Source organism: Pezoporus occidentalis, unplaced genomic scaffold (assembly GCF_034315485.1).
Source record: "Pezoporus occidentalis ecotype Australia unplaced genomic scaffold, CSIRO_AGI_Poc_V1 ctg70, whole genome shotgun sequence".
Taxonomy (NCBI): Eukaryota; Metazoa; Chordata; class Aves; order Psittaciformes; family Psittacidae; genus Pezoporus; species Pezoporus occidentalis.
In genome coordinates, this window is record NW_026916053.1 from 3,332,600 (window position 1) to 3,349,229 (window position 16,630).

Genomic DNA, 16,630 nt, shown 5'->3' on the forward strand with positions numbered 1-16,630 from the left:
TGCCAGATGTAGTTGTCAGCATCTGGCACACACATGCAGCCAGACTGCCAGACTTCTTGCCATACCTAGACATGTCCATGCTGCAAGCTGCATCCCACAGGGCTGCTTCTCTTCTGCTACAGGATGTTGGCTCCTTCGCTTTGTCCCAGCAAACCTCTAGGCTGCTGCTGCACATCACCACCTTCCCAAGGGCAGGCATGGAGTACTTTGCTGGTTTTGCTGCTGTCCTGAGAGTTAAGAAAACATCAGGTGAGGAATCTCTAAATGGAGACTGTCTGAGCAAAACTAAACCTGTGCCCTCTCAGCTGGGTATAAATGTAAGTGGCTTCACAGTAGGTTGGAAATCTGCACCTGAGAGCAAATGAATTCTGCCCCTCTTCCAAGTGTGGAGGTCTGAGATCAGAGACCTTTCTGGTGCACAGCTCTCAGAGGTTGCCTTTTTCCTAATTCCCAAGGTTTGGGGAACACAGTGCCATGGCGTCATGAGCATCCCAGAAGTCCCTTACTTTCACCTGCATGCTCACCCCATGCAAGCATCTGTGCTCCTCAGGGATGCCAGCACCTTGTGGCTCTGGTTGCTCTCAGAAACCCCAAAGACATAGGGTGAAATCTCTGAGGGGAAAACAACCAGAGCCAAATGAGGAAATATTAGAGGATTGAAGGACAAGAAAGTTTTTCTCAATGACTTACAGATCTTCCTTCCCATCCTCCTCTTATCTGCTCAGTTCCTTCTTCATATCTAGTTACCATTTCCACCTTCAAGTTCTCTTTCCTGATCCTGGAGATCTGACTGTGTACAGGCTGCTTCCAACAGATAACCAGCTCCTACCTAACCCATTTCCTTCACTCCTGCCTGCGGGATGAGACCTTGTGCAATTTCTGGTTGCTCCCCCCCCCCCCCCCCCCCCCCCCCCCCAAGGGCTGGCTGATAAGACCTGGACCCTGTAAGCATCTGCTGAAAAGCTTGACAAAAATAGCTACATCTGCAAAGGCCTCAAGCAGAAGAGAGAATGATATCTTCATCCAAATCTGGAGTCAGTTGTCTTTACATCAGTTTAAAATGAAATAAGATCCATTCCTCCCTTGTTCCCTCTCAAAAATCAGCTGTAATCACAGAGCACGCAGGCTCATAAAGGCTGGAGATCAAAATGTGCCTCTGCCAGGAGTACTGGGCAATTTATCACAGGAGATTATGCTCGGGGAGGGTTCTCATGTGATTAGGATTTAACAGTCAATTAAATAGCACCAATGTTTCTAACAAAGAACCTGGGATTAAGGAAGGACTCCAAAATGACTCCTTTTCCTTCCTGACTCTGATGCCAACCTTAGGAATCTCCCTTTTATTACCCCAGATGATCAATTAAAGGCAACCAGAACAATTGCTTCTGAAATTTCACTATGATGGGAAGCAGAGGGTCAGGTCTGTCCTCAAGGACACAGCTTTTGTGACCCAAGTTTCCAGGAAGGTGATATTAAACACCTGCGAAGGTAAGCCAAGGTGTTAAGCATTTTCATATGGCAGAAGAAACAACCTTCCCCTCTTGTACTCCTGCTGACACCACAGCCTGCTACAGAGACATCATGCATTTGCCTGATTGACACCAAGTCCCACAGGTTCATACATCCCTCTCTGTTGCGTGGGGTGAGTCCAGAGTCTTGTTTTATAGGTTCACCCAAAATACCAGTTATTCCCAGCATCCTGTTCTGGACAACTCACCCCAGCAGTGTATGATGTGGTGTTTTCCTTACAGAATATGTTATGAGGTTACTTCAGCATCTAGTCTTTGTTCTGCAAGACTTTGTTCTGCATCATTCTTCAACAGCAAATCCATAGTTTTCCATCCCAAAGCTGTGGGTTATTTTTCCAAACAGTAACTGTAAGTTTTCTCCCTCGTTTTTATTAAGCCATAGAACCTCAAAACCAATGCTTGCAGCAAAAAAGCAATGTTAAGCTACATAGATTACCATGGTGTGGTCTTTTGTCCTTCTCCTCAAGTCATCTTCACCTACCAGGATGCAGGGTAGGTCACCAGAAGGGTGACAGTGACGCAGCAAATGCTGTGCTAGCCCTGTGTTCATGCTTCAAGCATGGGGTGTCTAATTGCAAGTCCCAGGAGAGACACTAATTTTGTGTCTCAATGAAGACTTTGTGTATTCCAACAGACACTTTGGATTAGAAAATCAGATCCCAGAGTCAACATTTAAACAACCTCCATACTTCTGGCATGTTGTTTTTGCCAATATATATTGTTTTACTCACTAGTGAGTTTTCCAGCCACCTGAGTAAGAGCCAAACAGTAGTTTGGGGCTGTTTATGGGAACAGTAACATGTTCTGCTCCTTCTCCCTAAGGCCACACAGACAGAACTAGCACCCCCACAAAGATTTTCCAGGAAGTAGTGACTTTTGGGAACAGAAAGACAGAATGGAAGTCATTGATCAGAACAAGCAGCTGTAGATCCCTCGAGGCAATGCACAATGCAGAACGGGATGCTGCCTGACACGCTGTTTAAACTGGGTGGATTTATGAGCTTCTCTGATAACAACTGTTATCTGGAGCAGGAATCAGTTCCGCCCCCTTTTGCTGGAATTTCTCTTGGCTTGTTCTGTTCCCAGCTCCGAGCAGTTCTGGAGAGTGTTTGGTGTAGCTTCAGCGAAGTCATGAAGATGGGGATCTAAGTCTAATGGTATCCTGTGAATTTGCATTAAAGGCTCCATCAACCTCAGAGATCCAAGAAGTCTTTAGGCTGAGCCAGAGCAGTATGAGCAAACATGGCAGCTACAGCCGTGTGCCCTGGAGTAGTGGTGGAGCCTACAATGACCTGCGCATCTTGGGACTCCTGGATCCCAGATATTGACCAAGAAATGGGTGACAGAACAGGCTCCCCATGAGCATGGCTTTTTGCATTTTAGAGTCTCCAAATACCAGATGCACTATCTCAAGCTGCAGTGTTGTAAATCAGTCACTCTTTCCAGCAATCAACTGTGATAGGACCCTCCCTCTCATTACCCAATCTTTAAAGGAAAAACCACTCAAAGAGTCCTACCCCTATAAATGTCACTGGATTCACAAAGAGAAAAAAGGTACCTGGATTATTTTATTTGGTGCTGTAAAATTTCCCTGCTGAATAGAGGATAAAACCAGTAAGATAGGACACCTGCCTCTGGCTCAACTCTACTGAGTTTCCTCCAGATCTTCTTTAAAGTATATATTCTTTTTGCCACATCATATTACATTTTCTGAGCATTCCTCAAATCCATTCAAAGCTTCCTCCTTTTTCCATCACATTCACTGTAGAGATGGGTAAATTCTAGTGTGGGATGTGGCAGTCAACATGTCTTCCTCAAAAGAAACATTGCTGTCAGCAGTCAAATCTAGGTCTCCTGAGCCTGGTCCCAGTGCTCTAGTTTTGCTGCCTGCCTGTGAAGCACACTTTATGGGAATCACACCAGGAGCAGCTCTCTGCTCAGTAAAACCAACCAGCACTTTTTTGTTGCCATTTTAAAAGGCACTGAAGTCAATGAAGGTTGAGTAATAGAACAGACATGAGCCACAATATACCTGATGAAGTGACAGAGGTTGAGATTTTTACATAACCACACAGAAAGCTATTATACATGTATGTGTACGAGGCTTTCCTGAATGTTTCGAGGGAATTAAGACTTAAAGACTCATGCCAAACACGGTCACACTTGTATAACTCAGCAAGAAGGTGACTACTGAGACACCAATTCCCTCTGTATTCAAAAGACCCAAAGCTCAGCACCATTATCTTCTGCAGGAGGATGCAGGCTTTCCAAAGGCTGTGTCAAGATGTGCTGGGTTTCCAGAACCAGGAGCTCTGTGCTACAGTGATCAAGCTCCCTCTCAGTTAATATATTTGCAGACTGAAGGCTGCTTCCTTAATCTGCCTTTTGTAGTTCACGTTTTAATCAGCACCATCTGGGATTAGCTTCCTTTTATTTAGCTAGTTTTGGGTACAGGCAGTCTTAGATCCTCAGATTTTGGTCAGCCTGCCTGGAAACTCTTCCAGGTTTGAGGTTACCAGCTAATGTACTGAACTCTGGGATGATGGTTCCAGGCACTTCAGAGCAGACATAAGACAGCAGCAAAAGTGACCCACCAGCAGGCTCTGATCTTCCCTGCAGAACTGACTTCTTAAGGGCGTTATTTCCCCAGCACAGCTGGCTTGTGGGCTGCACAGCCACAGATCCACTCGTGTGCTTGGCTGAGCAATCCAGCACACATGACCCCATTTTCCCAGGAATGCAGAGGGAGTTTGCTGCGAGCACAGCTCCATTGGCCAGAGCTGAAATCAAGCGTGTAAATCCCTTTCTTTTAGCCTCACACTAGTCAAAGGGAGAATTAAATCCCCAACCCTTGTAGAGGGAAGAACTGAATGAACCAGGGACAAGCTGCAAGTAATGATCTCTGCCACCTCCCCGTGCACTACCCAATTTATTTTGAAGTGCTATTTTCCTTCAGCCTCGGACATTTGGAACACTGTGCCTAGAGCATGAACTATCACATTTCCCAGCTCAATGAGCAACCCATACAGAGCTGTGCTAAATGCTTTATGAAAACGCTGCTTTGTGAGATAAAGCAGGCAATATCTTAGTATTCTTGCTCAACGTTACTTACCTGACAGGCACTGCAACTCATGAGAGTGGGTGAAACAGCCTGCAAAACTTCACGTCAGGACATCAGTGCATTGCCTTTTGGTATGCATTGATAGATGGATCAAAGTGCTCCTTGGGAATCTGTTGCTATAGGAGAGCAGTGAAAAGATGATAGCACTTAGAGCCAGATAAGCAGCAGCTTAATTTTGATGTTGGTGTTGGGTCCTAGTGCACAGCTTGCAATCGGCTCATCAGAACAAGTGTGACGTTTACTTCTATCCCTGCAATAACCCACAGTCAACACCCAGCAAGCCTGGCCTCCTGCCCAAGGCTCACCCTCCATCCTCTCAGGAGAACATCTGCCGTGGGTTAACAGATAACACACGATGTGCATTTAATCCTGGTGCTGTAAGATGTCTGACAGACGGGCACACCTCACTTTCAGAGCACCATTGTTTTCCCGGGTGTGAAATATGGATAAATACACATATTTCACCATAAATCTCGTGCAGATCTGCTGCAGGAGAAGCACAATGCAAAACTAAGGCATTGCTGAAGCCCATCGCCAGCTGTACCATAGAACCACAGCCTGGTTTGGGTTAGAAGGGACCTTAAAGCTCATCCAGTTCCAACCCCTGCCTCGGGCAGGGACCCCTTCCACTAGAGCAGCTTGCTCCAAGCCCCTGTGTCCAACCTGGCCTTGAACACTGCCAGGGATGGGGCAGCCACAGCTTCTCTGGGCACCCTGTGCCAGCGCCTCAGCACCCTCACAGGGAAGAGCTTCTGCCTCAGAGCTCATCTCAGTCTCCCCTCTGGCAGGTTAAAGCCATTCCCCTTGGCCCGTCCCTACAGGCCCTGGTCCAAAGCCCCTCTCCAGGTTTCCCATAGCCCCTTTAGGCACTGGAGCTGCTCTAAGGTCTCCCTGGAGCATTCTCCTCTGCAGGATGAACCAGCCCAGCTCTATTAGCACCAAAGCTTTTAATGGCACCCACCTTTTGACCAGCAGCAGAGCGGAGCCGGGCGCGGGCGCCTCTGAGGGGAGGCGCGGGGCTGCCTCACACCGGACACAACCGGTTCCGGCCGGCCCCAGGCGCCCCACCACAGCCACGGCCATGGCCGAGCCCCTCCACAGCGATGGGACATGGCTGGGAATGGCTGCAGGAATGGGAAACATGGGTCAGGTGAAGAAATAACTGTGAGAGACAGCCCTGTGAGAGGATGGGGAGTGCGGGGGTCACCCTCAGCCTCCAAACAGGGGGTGGTAGAGCTTTCCCGCCATCCAGCTCTGCATTGATATCCCCAGTTCTTTCCCCTTCCCCTACGAGATTTTCCATCTTGTTTTCTGTCCTATCCATATTGTTAATGGAATCATAGAATCATGGAATAGTTCGGGTTGGAAAGGACCTCAAGATCATCCAGTTCCAACCCCCTGCCATGGGCAGGGACACCTCACACTAAACCATCTCACCCAAGGCTCTGTCCAACCTGGCCTTGAACACTGCCAGGGATGGAGCATTCACAACCTCCCTGGGCAACCCATTCCAGTGCCTCACCACCCTCACAGGAAAGAACTTCTTCCTTATATCCAATCTAAACTTCCCCTGTTTCAGTTTTAACCCGTTACCCCATGTCCTGTCACTACAGTCCCTAATGAAGAGTCCCTCCCCAGCATCCCTATAGCCCCCCTTCAGATACTGGAAGGCTGCTATGAGGTCTCCACGCAGCCTTCTCTTCTCCAGGCTGAACAGCCCCAACTTTCTCAGCCTGTCTTCATGTCTACCATCACACTGACCTTATTAATTGCTTCTAATTCTTAGAACTTCAGTACCTGCCGTTCTATTGAGGAAGGAACTATTTAATGGAGAACCCCTGTCTGATTTTAAACAATAGGGTATTTCCCAGCAGGAAAAAAAAGCCTAATTAGTTTTCTCTGGTTTCTTTCCATGGCTGATTAGTCCAACGTACATATGGGGAAGCTGCTTCCCTTGGGATGCCTCAATGCGAATGGTCAACGAATTAACTAACATCGAAGCCTCCCTTGACCCCTTCAAAGGACTATTTGCAGCAGAGGGGTTTTATCTCTGTGTATCACTAAGGGTGAACGAAACAGGAGATGGGAATAGGCAGACCTGAACATCCCACTGAGCTCAGCTCAGTCCGCTAGGTAGGCTGTCAGCAGCCTCTGGCATCGCTGCACGCCTTGGGAAAGTACATGGTATTCCTGGCAAGCTGTCCCAGCTTCCTTTCTGTAGGGAGCACTGGAGAGCCAGCCTCTGCTCCATACACTCCTCGGGAGCTTGAGCCAGGAAGCAGAGAGCTGCAGTAATGGATGCACATGAAGGCAAAAGGTGCTCTTGGCGTTCTTACTCCTATCCTAAGGCACGTTGCTCCTTTCTGCCCCGCACACAAGTGCTGCCAGGGAAGCACGTTGCCTCTTGCCCACCCTCAGCCTTGGCAGCTTTGTGCCTGTTTGGCACCTTGCAAGCAAGGGTGATGTTATCAAAGCTGCTAATTCTGTGCCCCCAGCAACAGAAGATGCAGCGGCCTCCCAAACCTGGACCTCTGATCACAGCATGCTTGTGGCCGAGATGGACTCCAGCAGCTCTTCAATGCTGTATAGTTCATGAAAAGAATGTCAAGGCTTAAAGGAAAAATCAGCGCTAGGAGACATCCACAAGCTCCTACCAGGAAAGCAGGTGCTCTAAGGAGCAGAGAGGCTCTTGTCTGCGCAGCAAGATTTTGGCCAAAGACACTTAAAATAGCCCCAGTTAAATCAGATGTCTTTAGGATGCCACTGCCAAGTCCTCGTAAGTAACAGGAAAGAATCTCACGACTTGGTGCAATGTAACCATGTAAGGGCAACTCTGCCCATCTTGTACAGTACAAGTACAGTTCATTCCCTTTCATGGCTCTACAAGGTCTGAACTATTCCTGTCCCAGGAAAACAAAGAGCATTTTACATCACAATACTGGAAAATGCAACTCAAAATGGAGTTTTGGGACACGGGTGCTCCCTTGTCAGGATTTTACAGGCATTTTTAGCCCTCATGTGCTCTGCAGCCTCACTGGTGAAGACACTGTGAACTTCAGGAAGCCTTTAGCACAGCACTAATCCTCTTCCAGATGAACTGGGGTTTAGGACATGGCACTGTGAGATTTCAGAAGCTTTATTTTGACGGGAAATGAATCAAAAAGGAATTCATTTCAAATTTTGAAAAGCCTGAAAACCAGAAGGCAACAATCAGTGCTATAAAGCAAAGACAGTTTTAAATCACAACTTAAATACTGAATCAATAGAGCAGTGTGAATTCAGTATAGCTGTGTGCTAATGGAGTTTAATGGCTTAGGAAGACATCTGAGAGACCTCAAGCTCATCTTAAACTTTTAAGCTGTCAGTTCACTTCGCCTTATGGAGGAATTCCACTGAAATCCACATGGATGACCAGAGGCCCAGGGGATTAGAAACAAGTCAACAATATTTAAACTCTTTAGTAAATAGGCAGTTATCAGCAGTAAACAGTTACTGGGTTTATTTAAAGTTCTACCCTAACGCCAAGGCAAAAGTAGCTAATTTAAGATATGCCAGAAAGAAACATGAAGTCCAATTAAAACTTATCTCCTTTTGCTGTGCACAAAGGAAAGTAATGAGCATTGGCCACAAGCCAAGCTGAGATCTCTCCAGTTTGGAGACCGTATTTGTCTTTCCAGAGAGTGTTTTCAGAGATTTATCTGCTGGAAAAATGAATTATTTCCAGGAGAATCACAACCAACAGTCCTGTCTCCCCTCCCGTTTTATTAATGCATCTTTCATGGTTGACTTACGCAGCGGAAGAAAACAGCTCACAAATAAAGTGTTTTTTTTTTCCACTTGTGGTATTTAACAGGTAACACACTCGCATGATTTCTGTATTACAGAGTTCAAAATTACTTCAACATTCTTTGGTGTTTTTTGCTGGTTCCCTCTCACTTGGAACATCCAGGAGTTTATCTATTAGAAGTTCTATCAGCTTGGAGGAGGACGACTAATTTTAGGTCTTATCAGTGGGAAGACAGCCTGTGCAGTCAAAGATGTTTAATTTATAGCTATGCTAAAAAGGCCGAACAGCTTGCTGATTTCAGCCTTCTCTCCTGTAACAAAGCTTTAGTTTTGTACTTTATATTTAAACGGTGGCTTACATATGAGATCCTCATTTATGATTTGGATAAAACCTCCCTAACTCAAATTAAAACCCCACATCACAGTGCAACCACACATCAACACAGCCTGATTTGCTATGCTTGGATTCAACAGACTGCCATGGTGTCAAAGAAATACCCTGACATGCCTAAGAAAGAAAAACACAGATAAGGAGAAAGATGCTACACATGGGTAGTTCAGCCACCCTCCCCAGTTCAGAGGCAATAGCATCCCTGCTTCAGGCCCTCCTGAGAGAAGTCATAGGCTGGTTTCCCACACCCACAGTAACTTGCAAACAAGCCAGAAACAAGACACATGGTAACTAGCATTACATGGCGACAGCTTACAGCATAAACAGGAAAACATCACCAGAACACTTGCTATCACTTGAGAAAACTTTCAGAGGGCTGACCAGAGATTTAAGGGACTACAAACGCTGTCCTAGAGATGATCACACAGGAGCAAACACAGTGTACTCTGGATATAACCTCTCAGTAATTCCTGACAACATGCAATCAGCACATACAACCTGAAGGACAGCCTGTGTGTAGCTGTAGGTATCAAGAAATAGGTAAAATCTGGCTAACTGAAATGATCAACACTAGGTGTATGACACCAGCATATTTTAAAACTACCAAAACCATATATGGCATTCTAATTGATAAAGCACCAGCTGATAAATAAACCTGATGTGGTTAACAAAATCCACCAACACAAAGGCAGCACCTGGAAGAAAGGGTTATCGCCTTTTCTTGCATCCCTCTTGCAAAACATTATACCAGTAGAAAAGACAGTAGGCTTTTAAGTCCTTGTAGAACTATAGCCACACCATACTTACAAGCTCCTGTGAATTACAGCCACAGCAACTCAGAAATCTCTTTTCCCAGTAGAGGTGCCAGTGATTTTAATTAGACATTTTAAGACACAAAAGTATTAAGTGTCTGCTCCAGGCACCCTTCCCTCTCTCAGACCTATCTTGGTGCCAGCAGTTATTTCTAGCTTAGCACTTATTGCAATTCTCTATTTCTGCACAGTACAGGAAAGAAGACTGTGGAGAGCTTTTGCAATTTAATACAGTGCTTAATGCTGGTAAGACATAAAAGGTCATAACACTGCTGGAAGCACCCACTAGAATGAATGGTGGGACCGCAAACGTTCATCAGTACAGCTCTAGCACCTTGAGCATCCCATTTCCCAAATGCAATTAAGCCCAATGTGAAGAGCTGATCAAAGACAAAAACCAAAAAGGTCACGAAACAATGTTATTTCTGGTGTTCTGGCACAGAAAGCAGGAGGAAGCTCAGAAGTGTCAGGATACAGTGCTGCACGGTCAGGGTGATTGTAGATTTTTTAAACACTTCAGTTTGACAGCCTATCTCTGACCTCAGCCCTGCAGATAACCAACCTTACTTCCAAGATACTGGGTGGATCCAAAGTTAATGCCTGCTGATACCTCAGCAAAGCCTGTGGTTTGACTATCAGCATAATCTGAGCCAATACATATTTTCCTTTCACAGTAACTACAGCAGCTTTCCATTATCAGAAAACCAACCAGTTCAAATTAAAACTGAGCACCAGAAGTACCACAGGTAAAACCCCGAAGCAACTCTTTCAAACCACATGGTAAAAACTTGTGAGCTCAAAATCCCAGTGACTGAAATTACCCAGAGAAGGAACTGATAGGTACGAGACACAATGTCAAGATGTAGTAGCAAACCACTTGCATCCTCTCTTGGTTCTGCCAGTAAGATAGCTAAAACCAGTAATTTGCTTAAAGCACGTATCATTGGCAGAATAAATACTGTGAGCCTTTATCAGCAGAAACCCCACTAAACATTGATATCATAACCAAAAGAATCCCCTTGTTTTTTTTTGAGTGAAAAAGCAGCAAGCAGCATTTAGGTTGCTAGAAACTTACTAAATCTGGAAAAGAAAGATGATAGTAAAGCAACGACCAAAGTGGAAATTTTTCACTTTCAACTCTGGCACTGCTTTACAAGCTGATTTGTTTTAAGAATTCATAATCAGAATCTGTGTATCATTTGACGACACACATTCCTAAGTCTTTTAAGACTAACTATAATAAATCTGCCAATGTTTATGACTTGAACAAAAGACACAGCACGATATAGGTCTGAAGTGTTTATTTTACATCAGATGTTCCATACCAGAGTTTCTTCAGTTAGAAGTTCCTAGAAGAAAATGAAACAAACATTGTTACAAGCCAGTTTGCTTCAGCAGCTCAGGTAAATATTTTTGTCCAACTGTGTAATCATCCTATAACTACAGTGTATACATTTTCCTCTTAAAAGCTGGATTTGGGTATGGAAATTACCCCCGCAAGTGTTAGAGGAGAAGATAAACATACGTACTTGGAAACAATTCCGTCATTTTTTGCCAGACGCAGGATGGAATCATCTGATTCACCCTTTAAAAAAACAAAGAGAGATGATTCTGAAGTGACCAAATAATTGCCAAATACACATTAAAAAGAGAAGCAGCTGCAGCATTAATGCTGGCAGTGAACTGCCCAAAGCCTTCCACAGATCACTACACTTTATATGCACAGATTACTGTTTTCAAAACAAACTGTTAAATTCTTTGACATCCTGTAGGATAAGGAATAGTTTTCACTTGATAAAATATACACTTGAATTAGTGAGACATATTTCTGGGTAAGCAGAGTTCTGATGAACTCCAGAAGCTTCACACCGTGTTTAATAAATTTAAGTCATGGTAGTATCTCTAATAATTCTAAACAACAGATAAAAGTCAGATATTAGTAACTTGGTACATTAAAAGGAAAAAAAAAAAACTTGCATCCTTCAGTGATTTTAAAAATCTAAACATACATAATTCTACAAACCAAAGGATTAAGAAATAACCAGAAGAAACTGATTCCTGCAAGTGAATTTGGTCACGTCTTCACTCTGCCTTCATTATCCCCACAAAAGCTCTCTCTCGAATGAGCTGAAGGCACACTGTGTTTCCAGGGTCAAATCTAAATCTGAACAATTCCTCATCAATATAAAGGGAAGCACAAGCATCCTGGAGGTCAGGAAAGTACTCACCATTCGACGAATGGGTCCACAGATGGCGTATGTTTTGAACTGGCCGTTTACTCTGCCCGTTACCTTGTCAACCTAGAGTTAACAAGCAAGTTACTCCATGCAGATTCTTACACTGCAAATCTTTTTCTGTAAATTACAAAACAATAAGGCAAATACTGAAGTTTGAAAGACACCTACAGAGTATATTCTCACAGCAAATTGATAGTTAATGACATGGTGCAGCTATAAAATGGACCACACACCGTAACAAGAACACAATACAAAATGGAGCTGAAAGAAGAAAATACTTGAGTTCTGAAAAAACTGGAAAGTTCAGTGTGAAGTTCACTTGTGGGTTTTACTGCCTTTGCTATTCTTTCATGTTTCTTTTAATTAAGGTCAGTATTACAGAAATCTTAAGGGGGAAGGGGACAGTTTTGTTACACAGGTAGAAAAGCGTCCAAGTTGAGAGACACAAAATTGTCTCATTTCCTGCAGTTGCTGAAAAACAGGAGGAAAAGACTAAACAATATAAACTGTGAAATTAAACAGTGCAGTGAAACCTGTAATACCACGAGGGTTTGTTTTTGAGTTCTACTGACTAGCAGAGTCTTTGCAAACAAGAAATAAGGATCACTGAAGGAGTGAAACATGGTGAAGAAAGTATTTACAGGAAATCAGAAGCAGAGCCTCTCAAAAAGTTAATTCTTTAGTCAGACATAATACAAGAGGCTCAGCTGTTTAAAAGTATGGGACCTTATAGCAGCCTTCCAGTATCTGAAGCGGGGCTATAGGGATGCTGGGGATGGAATATTCATTAAGGACTGTAGTGATAGGACAAGGGGTAATGGTTTAAAACTTAAACAGGAGAAGTTTAGATTGGATATAAGGAAGAAGTTCTTTACTGTGAGGGTGGTGAGGCACTGGAATGGGTTGTCCAGGGAGGTTGTGAATGCTCCATCCCTGGCCATGTTTGAGGCCAGGCTGGACTGAGCCTTGGGTGGCATGGTTTAGTGGGAGGTGCCCCTGCTCACGGTACAGGGATTGGAACTACATAATCTTAAGGTCCTTTCCAACCCTAACTATTCTATGATTCTATGAATACAGTCTTGTGGTCTCCCACTGAAGAAGAAATCAATCAAGCTATAGAGCTCACAAGGAACTACAGGAAGATTGTGTCCCCAGAATTCCTGCAAGGTGAGTACCAATAAATGAGAAAAACAAAGCATGCTAAAAAGAGTTTAAATTAACTGGAGCCCACGTGCATTAACTGGGATCCCGCCAGAGTCAAGTTAAGCTTGGAGGGCTTTGCAATAACACTGAAGATTAAATTAAACTTAAGACAGGAACAAATTCCTTGTTACAGTAAGAAAACTAAATGGACAACACCAGGTCAACACATATAACCAGCGTGTCTCAGGAAGAATTCTAAGCATCAATACCCCAAGCACTGAGTTAGTGAAATGATAATGCACAAAGCACACAGACTCATTTGCTATCTACCAGGAGCAGGAGTGACAAGAATTAACACAAATGATTCAAGCAAAACATGGAAGTTCTGCTCTGGAAACTATCTCTGAGTTTGGGCATACTAGAAAAAACACAGAGAAGATCAACAAGAATAAAAAAGGTAAAAGGGGTAAGAATCCCCCTGAGCAAGCATTTCTTCTCCCTTCCTTCAGGGCAAGGAATTCCCTAGTAACACTAAATATCTACAGTTAGGAAGCTGTATTCAAACTGTTAAGCCCTGGAACAGACTGTACAGAGCTTTTCCTCCAATGAGTATCTTCCAGTAGGCTGAAAAATAACCAGGGGTGACACAGTAATATACCCATCTGTGTGTAAGAACTCAAGCTCTATACTTATATGGTCTCTAGTTTATTTGGAGATGCATCACAAGCTGTTCTATCTCTTAACTTGTATTCAAAGTTTAAAGGTGCAGCTCTCCCCACATATTTGGTATAAAACTTACCTCTGAAATATTTATCTGAATAGAAGCATGATCCTTAGCGCCGATTATTCGGTTGCTAGCAGAGCTAAGGAATAAAACAAGATGCATTTAAACAAAAGGAAATGGACAGTAACAATAAAAAAGCCACTATTAACAACACCAAATCTACACGCAAATTAAAGCTTCACAGGGAGTTCACGCAATAAAGTTTAAGCTTTCGGGGCTCAGAAAATTAAAATGCACTTTTAAGTACATTTAATGGAGAATTTCACTTGGCAGGGGCATGCTAAGTTGCCAGCTATGCCTTCATTTTGGTTTCTATATACCCATTTCACCCCTATAGTGGACACACATCAGCACAGGTCTTCAAATCACACAGAATATCAAGCTTTTCTTTTCTAAAGTACATGAAATAACAGCAATCAAGGTAACTAATGAGAAGGCAGTTTCTATGCCTTCTTCATGGGGAGCCATGACAGCTGCCAAAAGGCACTCAGCCTGCAAACCCCCAGAAACCACAGGCTGTAAAAGCCATCTGACTTAAACCTATTAAAATGCACACAAATGGTTTATTTTTAGCCTGCTGTTGCTGTTTAGCACCCATGTAAAAATTTTCCCACTGTTCCACCAACTATAATCTCAAAACTGTACTTAAGGTGTGCTATAAAGGCAACAAGGGCTCACTTCACAGGTTCACTGTGCCTGTAGCTACAAACCTGTATATTTCCTCCTGGCATGAGCCATACAAGAGCTGTACTGCCACTGTACACACTGCCGCTGCAAAGCTGGCAGTTACAAACAGAAGATGCACAGGGATCGCTTTACATTTAGTCTTTGCTTCGTATATTTTACATAAAGCATTTAAAAATACGGAAATAAACAAAAACACATATATATTTGTTTCAGAGATATTCCCAAAGCCCCTGCTTTCGGCCTCTGTTCCGGTCCTCGCCAAGGGCCCATCTCCTCAGGCCACACGCCGAGGGGAACCGCTCACCACTTCCGAGGGACGTAGAGGTCCACAAACTCCCCGGCGTCGTTCTGCATCTCGCTGCGGTGGCGGCGGAGGCGGCCCAGGCACCAAGCGGTAACACCTACAAGGAGCAAGGCCTGGTCTGCGCACCGCGCTCCCTACACGGGCTCCACCCCGGAGCTGCCCCTCCCGCGGCCTCACAGCAGCGCGGACACCGCGGGTCGCGCACCCCGCGCCGATCCCAGCCCTCCCCCGGAGCCCCGGCCCGGCCGCTCCCCGCGGAGCGGCGCCGCCATCGCGCTCCTACCTCGCGTGTGCCGCGGCGGAAAGGGAAGGAGGGCGGGCGGCGGAAGCGGAAACAACCGAGAGGGGAGTGGCGCACTTCCGGCGCGCCGGAGTGGCGTCACCGGGCCGTTAAATGGCCTCGGTGAGGTAGCGCGCGCTGAGGGGGCCATGGAGGGAGCGGAGCGCTGCCGCCGCTCGGCCTTTGAGGGGATGCGGGTGTCAGCCCCGAGGGGTCGCGTCCCTCCCCACACCCCCGTCGAGGGCCGCCCTTCCTCATGGCGCCAAGAACCCGAGGGGAACCGACCGCCCTCAGAGCCAAGCCGTGCTTCGAAATAAGGCGTTGAATTACAAACCACGTACCAAAACAGTGTTTATTTCACAGCATCTTCATCTCACAAAAAATAAAACATGGACAAGACAAAACCGTAACACATAAAAAAAATGTACAAGCTCTCATCAAGAGAGTTCACGCTGAGCCAAGCCAGCAGCATCTTTACACGCTCCACAGCACAAGAACCCCCCCCTCGCCTCGGTGTAAACCAACGCTTCCCTTCACAGCAAGAGGAGCTGGGCTGTGAAAATGCCAAGGCGGCAATTCCACGGGTGAGTTCGGGTCCCGCTTTATTAATGGATAAACGCAATAATAGTCCTTTGCCACATGGTGGCAGCTTTTAGGTGGAAAGCATTCCCGCAGACTGCAAGCTACGCTCTAGGAACAAAACCCAACAGAGACACGCGCACGGTAGGTACCGTATCTGTGCAGACGGGTTGGTTGTGCACAGATGCCACAACGGAGGCACTGATGCATGAGCTTCACCCCTGGACGGCATCATCCCCAAACCATGCTCTACCACAGACATCAGTGCAGCTCCACTGCAGGGTTTCTGGCCTCTGCTCCAGCTTCTGAGCTCACCAATACCCCCATGTGCCCAAACCGACATTTCGGTAACCTTTAGACAAAACAAACCATTCTGAACTTAATGCTCCTTAACCTAATGTGTTCTTCTGAAAGGGAAAACAAAAGCTTGCCGGGTTAGGATGTGAAACTGTAGGTTCTGTGTGTGTCCCTGCAGCCCAAATGCCCACTGCATCTAGACAAAATTCCACTGAGCAGAGTGGGTGGCAACCAAAGTGCGTTGTTTTCCTTACATGGCAAGAAAGGAAAGTTAATTTTGTTACAGAAAACTCTTTATACGGTAAAGTTCCCAGAGAAAGGCATTTTCTGATTTCATTTATACCAAAATGGTTTGCTAGCACTGGGCATAACTGTGCCAGAAGTTCCTATGCTCAGTTCTACCTCTGTCCCCTCCCCTAATAACTTAAAGGAGTGGTGGACCACATTGTTGCCTTCACTGTTAGCTGATTTGAAGGCTAAGTATATGCTAGATGTTCAGTACATCACTACTTGCATGCAAGGACAGTTATATTCAGTAGAAAGTTTAACTAGTAGGCAAGTTCTTAAACCTTTTGGAAGATAACTGGCAAGCTTATTGTCTAATTCCCTTACCATTTTGCTTACTGAGACTAAAAAGTCCTTCTGGGTTAGAAGTCACAAGCATTTTAAATAGTACACAA

At 45.1% G+C, this 16,630-nt stretch overlaps 1 protein-coding gene across 1 annotated transcript; it reads right to left on the bottom strand.

The window, feature by feature from the left end:
• Positions 1-10,925: 10,925 nt before the first annotated feature.
• RPS21 (ribosomal protein S21) lies at positions 10,926-15,151 on the bottom strand. Its single transcript, XM_062642041.1, has 6 exons — positions 15,078-15,151; positions 14,795-14,891; positions 13,819-13,882; positions 11,868-11,939; positions 11,169-11,224; positions 10,926-10,988 (listed from the first exon to the last, which is right to left on the bottom strand). Exons 2-6 carry the CDS (start codon positions 14,842-14,844, stop codon positions 10,979-10,981), a joined length of 252 nt encoding a protein of 83 aa, XP_062498025.1. The 5' UTR covers positions 14,845-14,891; positions 15,078-15,151; the 3' UTR covers positions 10,926-10,978.
• Between the last annotated feature and the right edge of the window lie 1,479 nt (positions 15,152-16,630).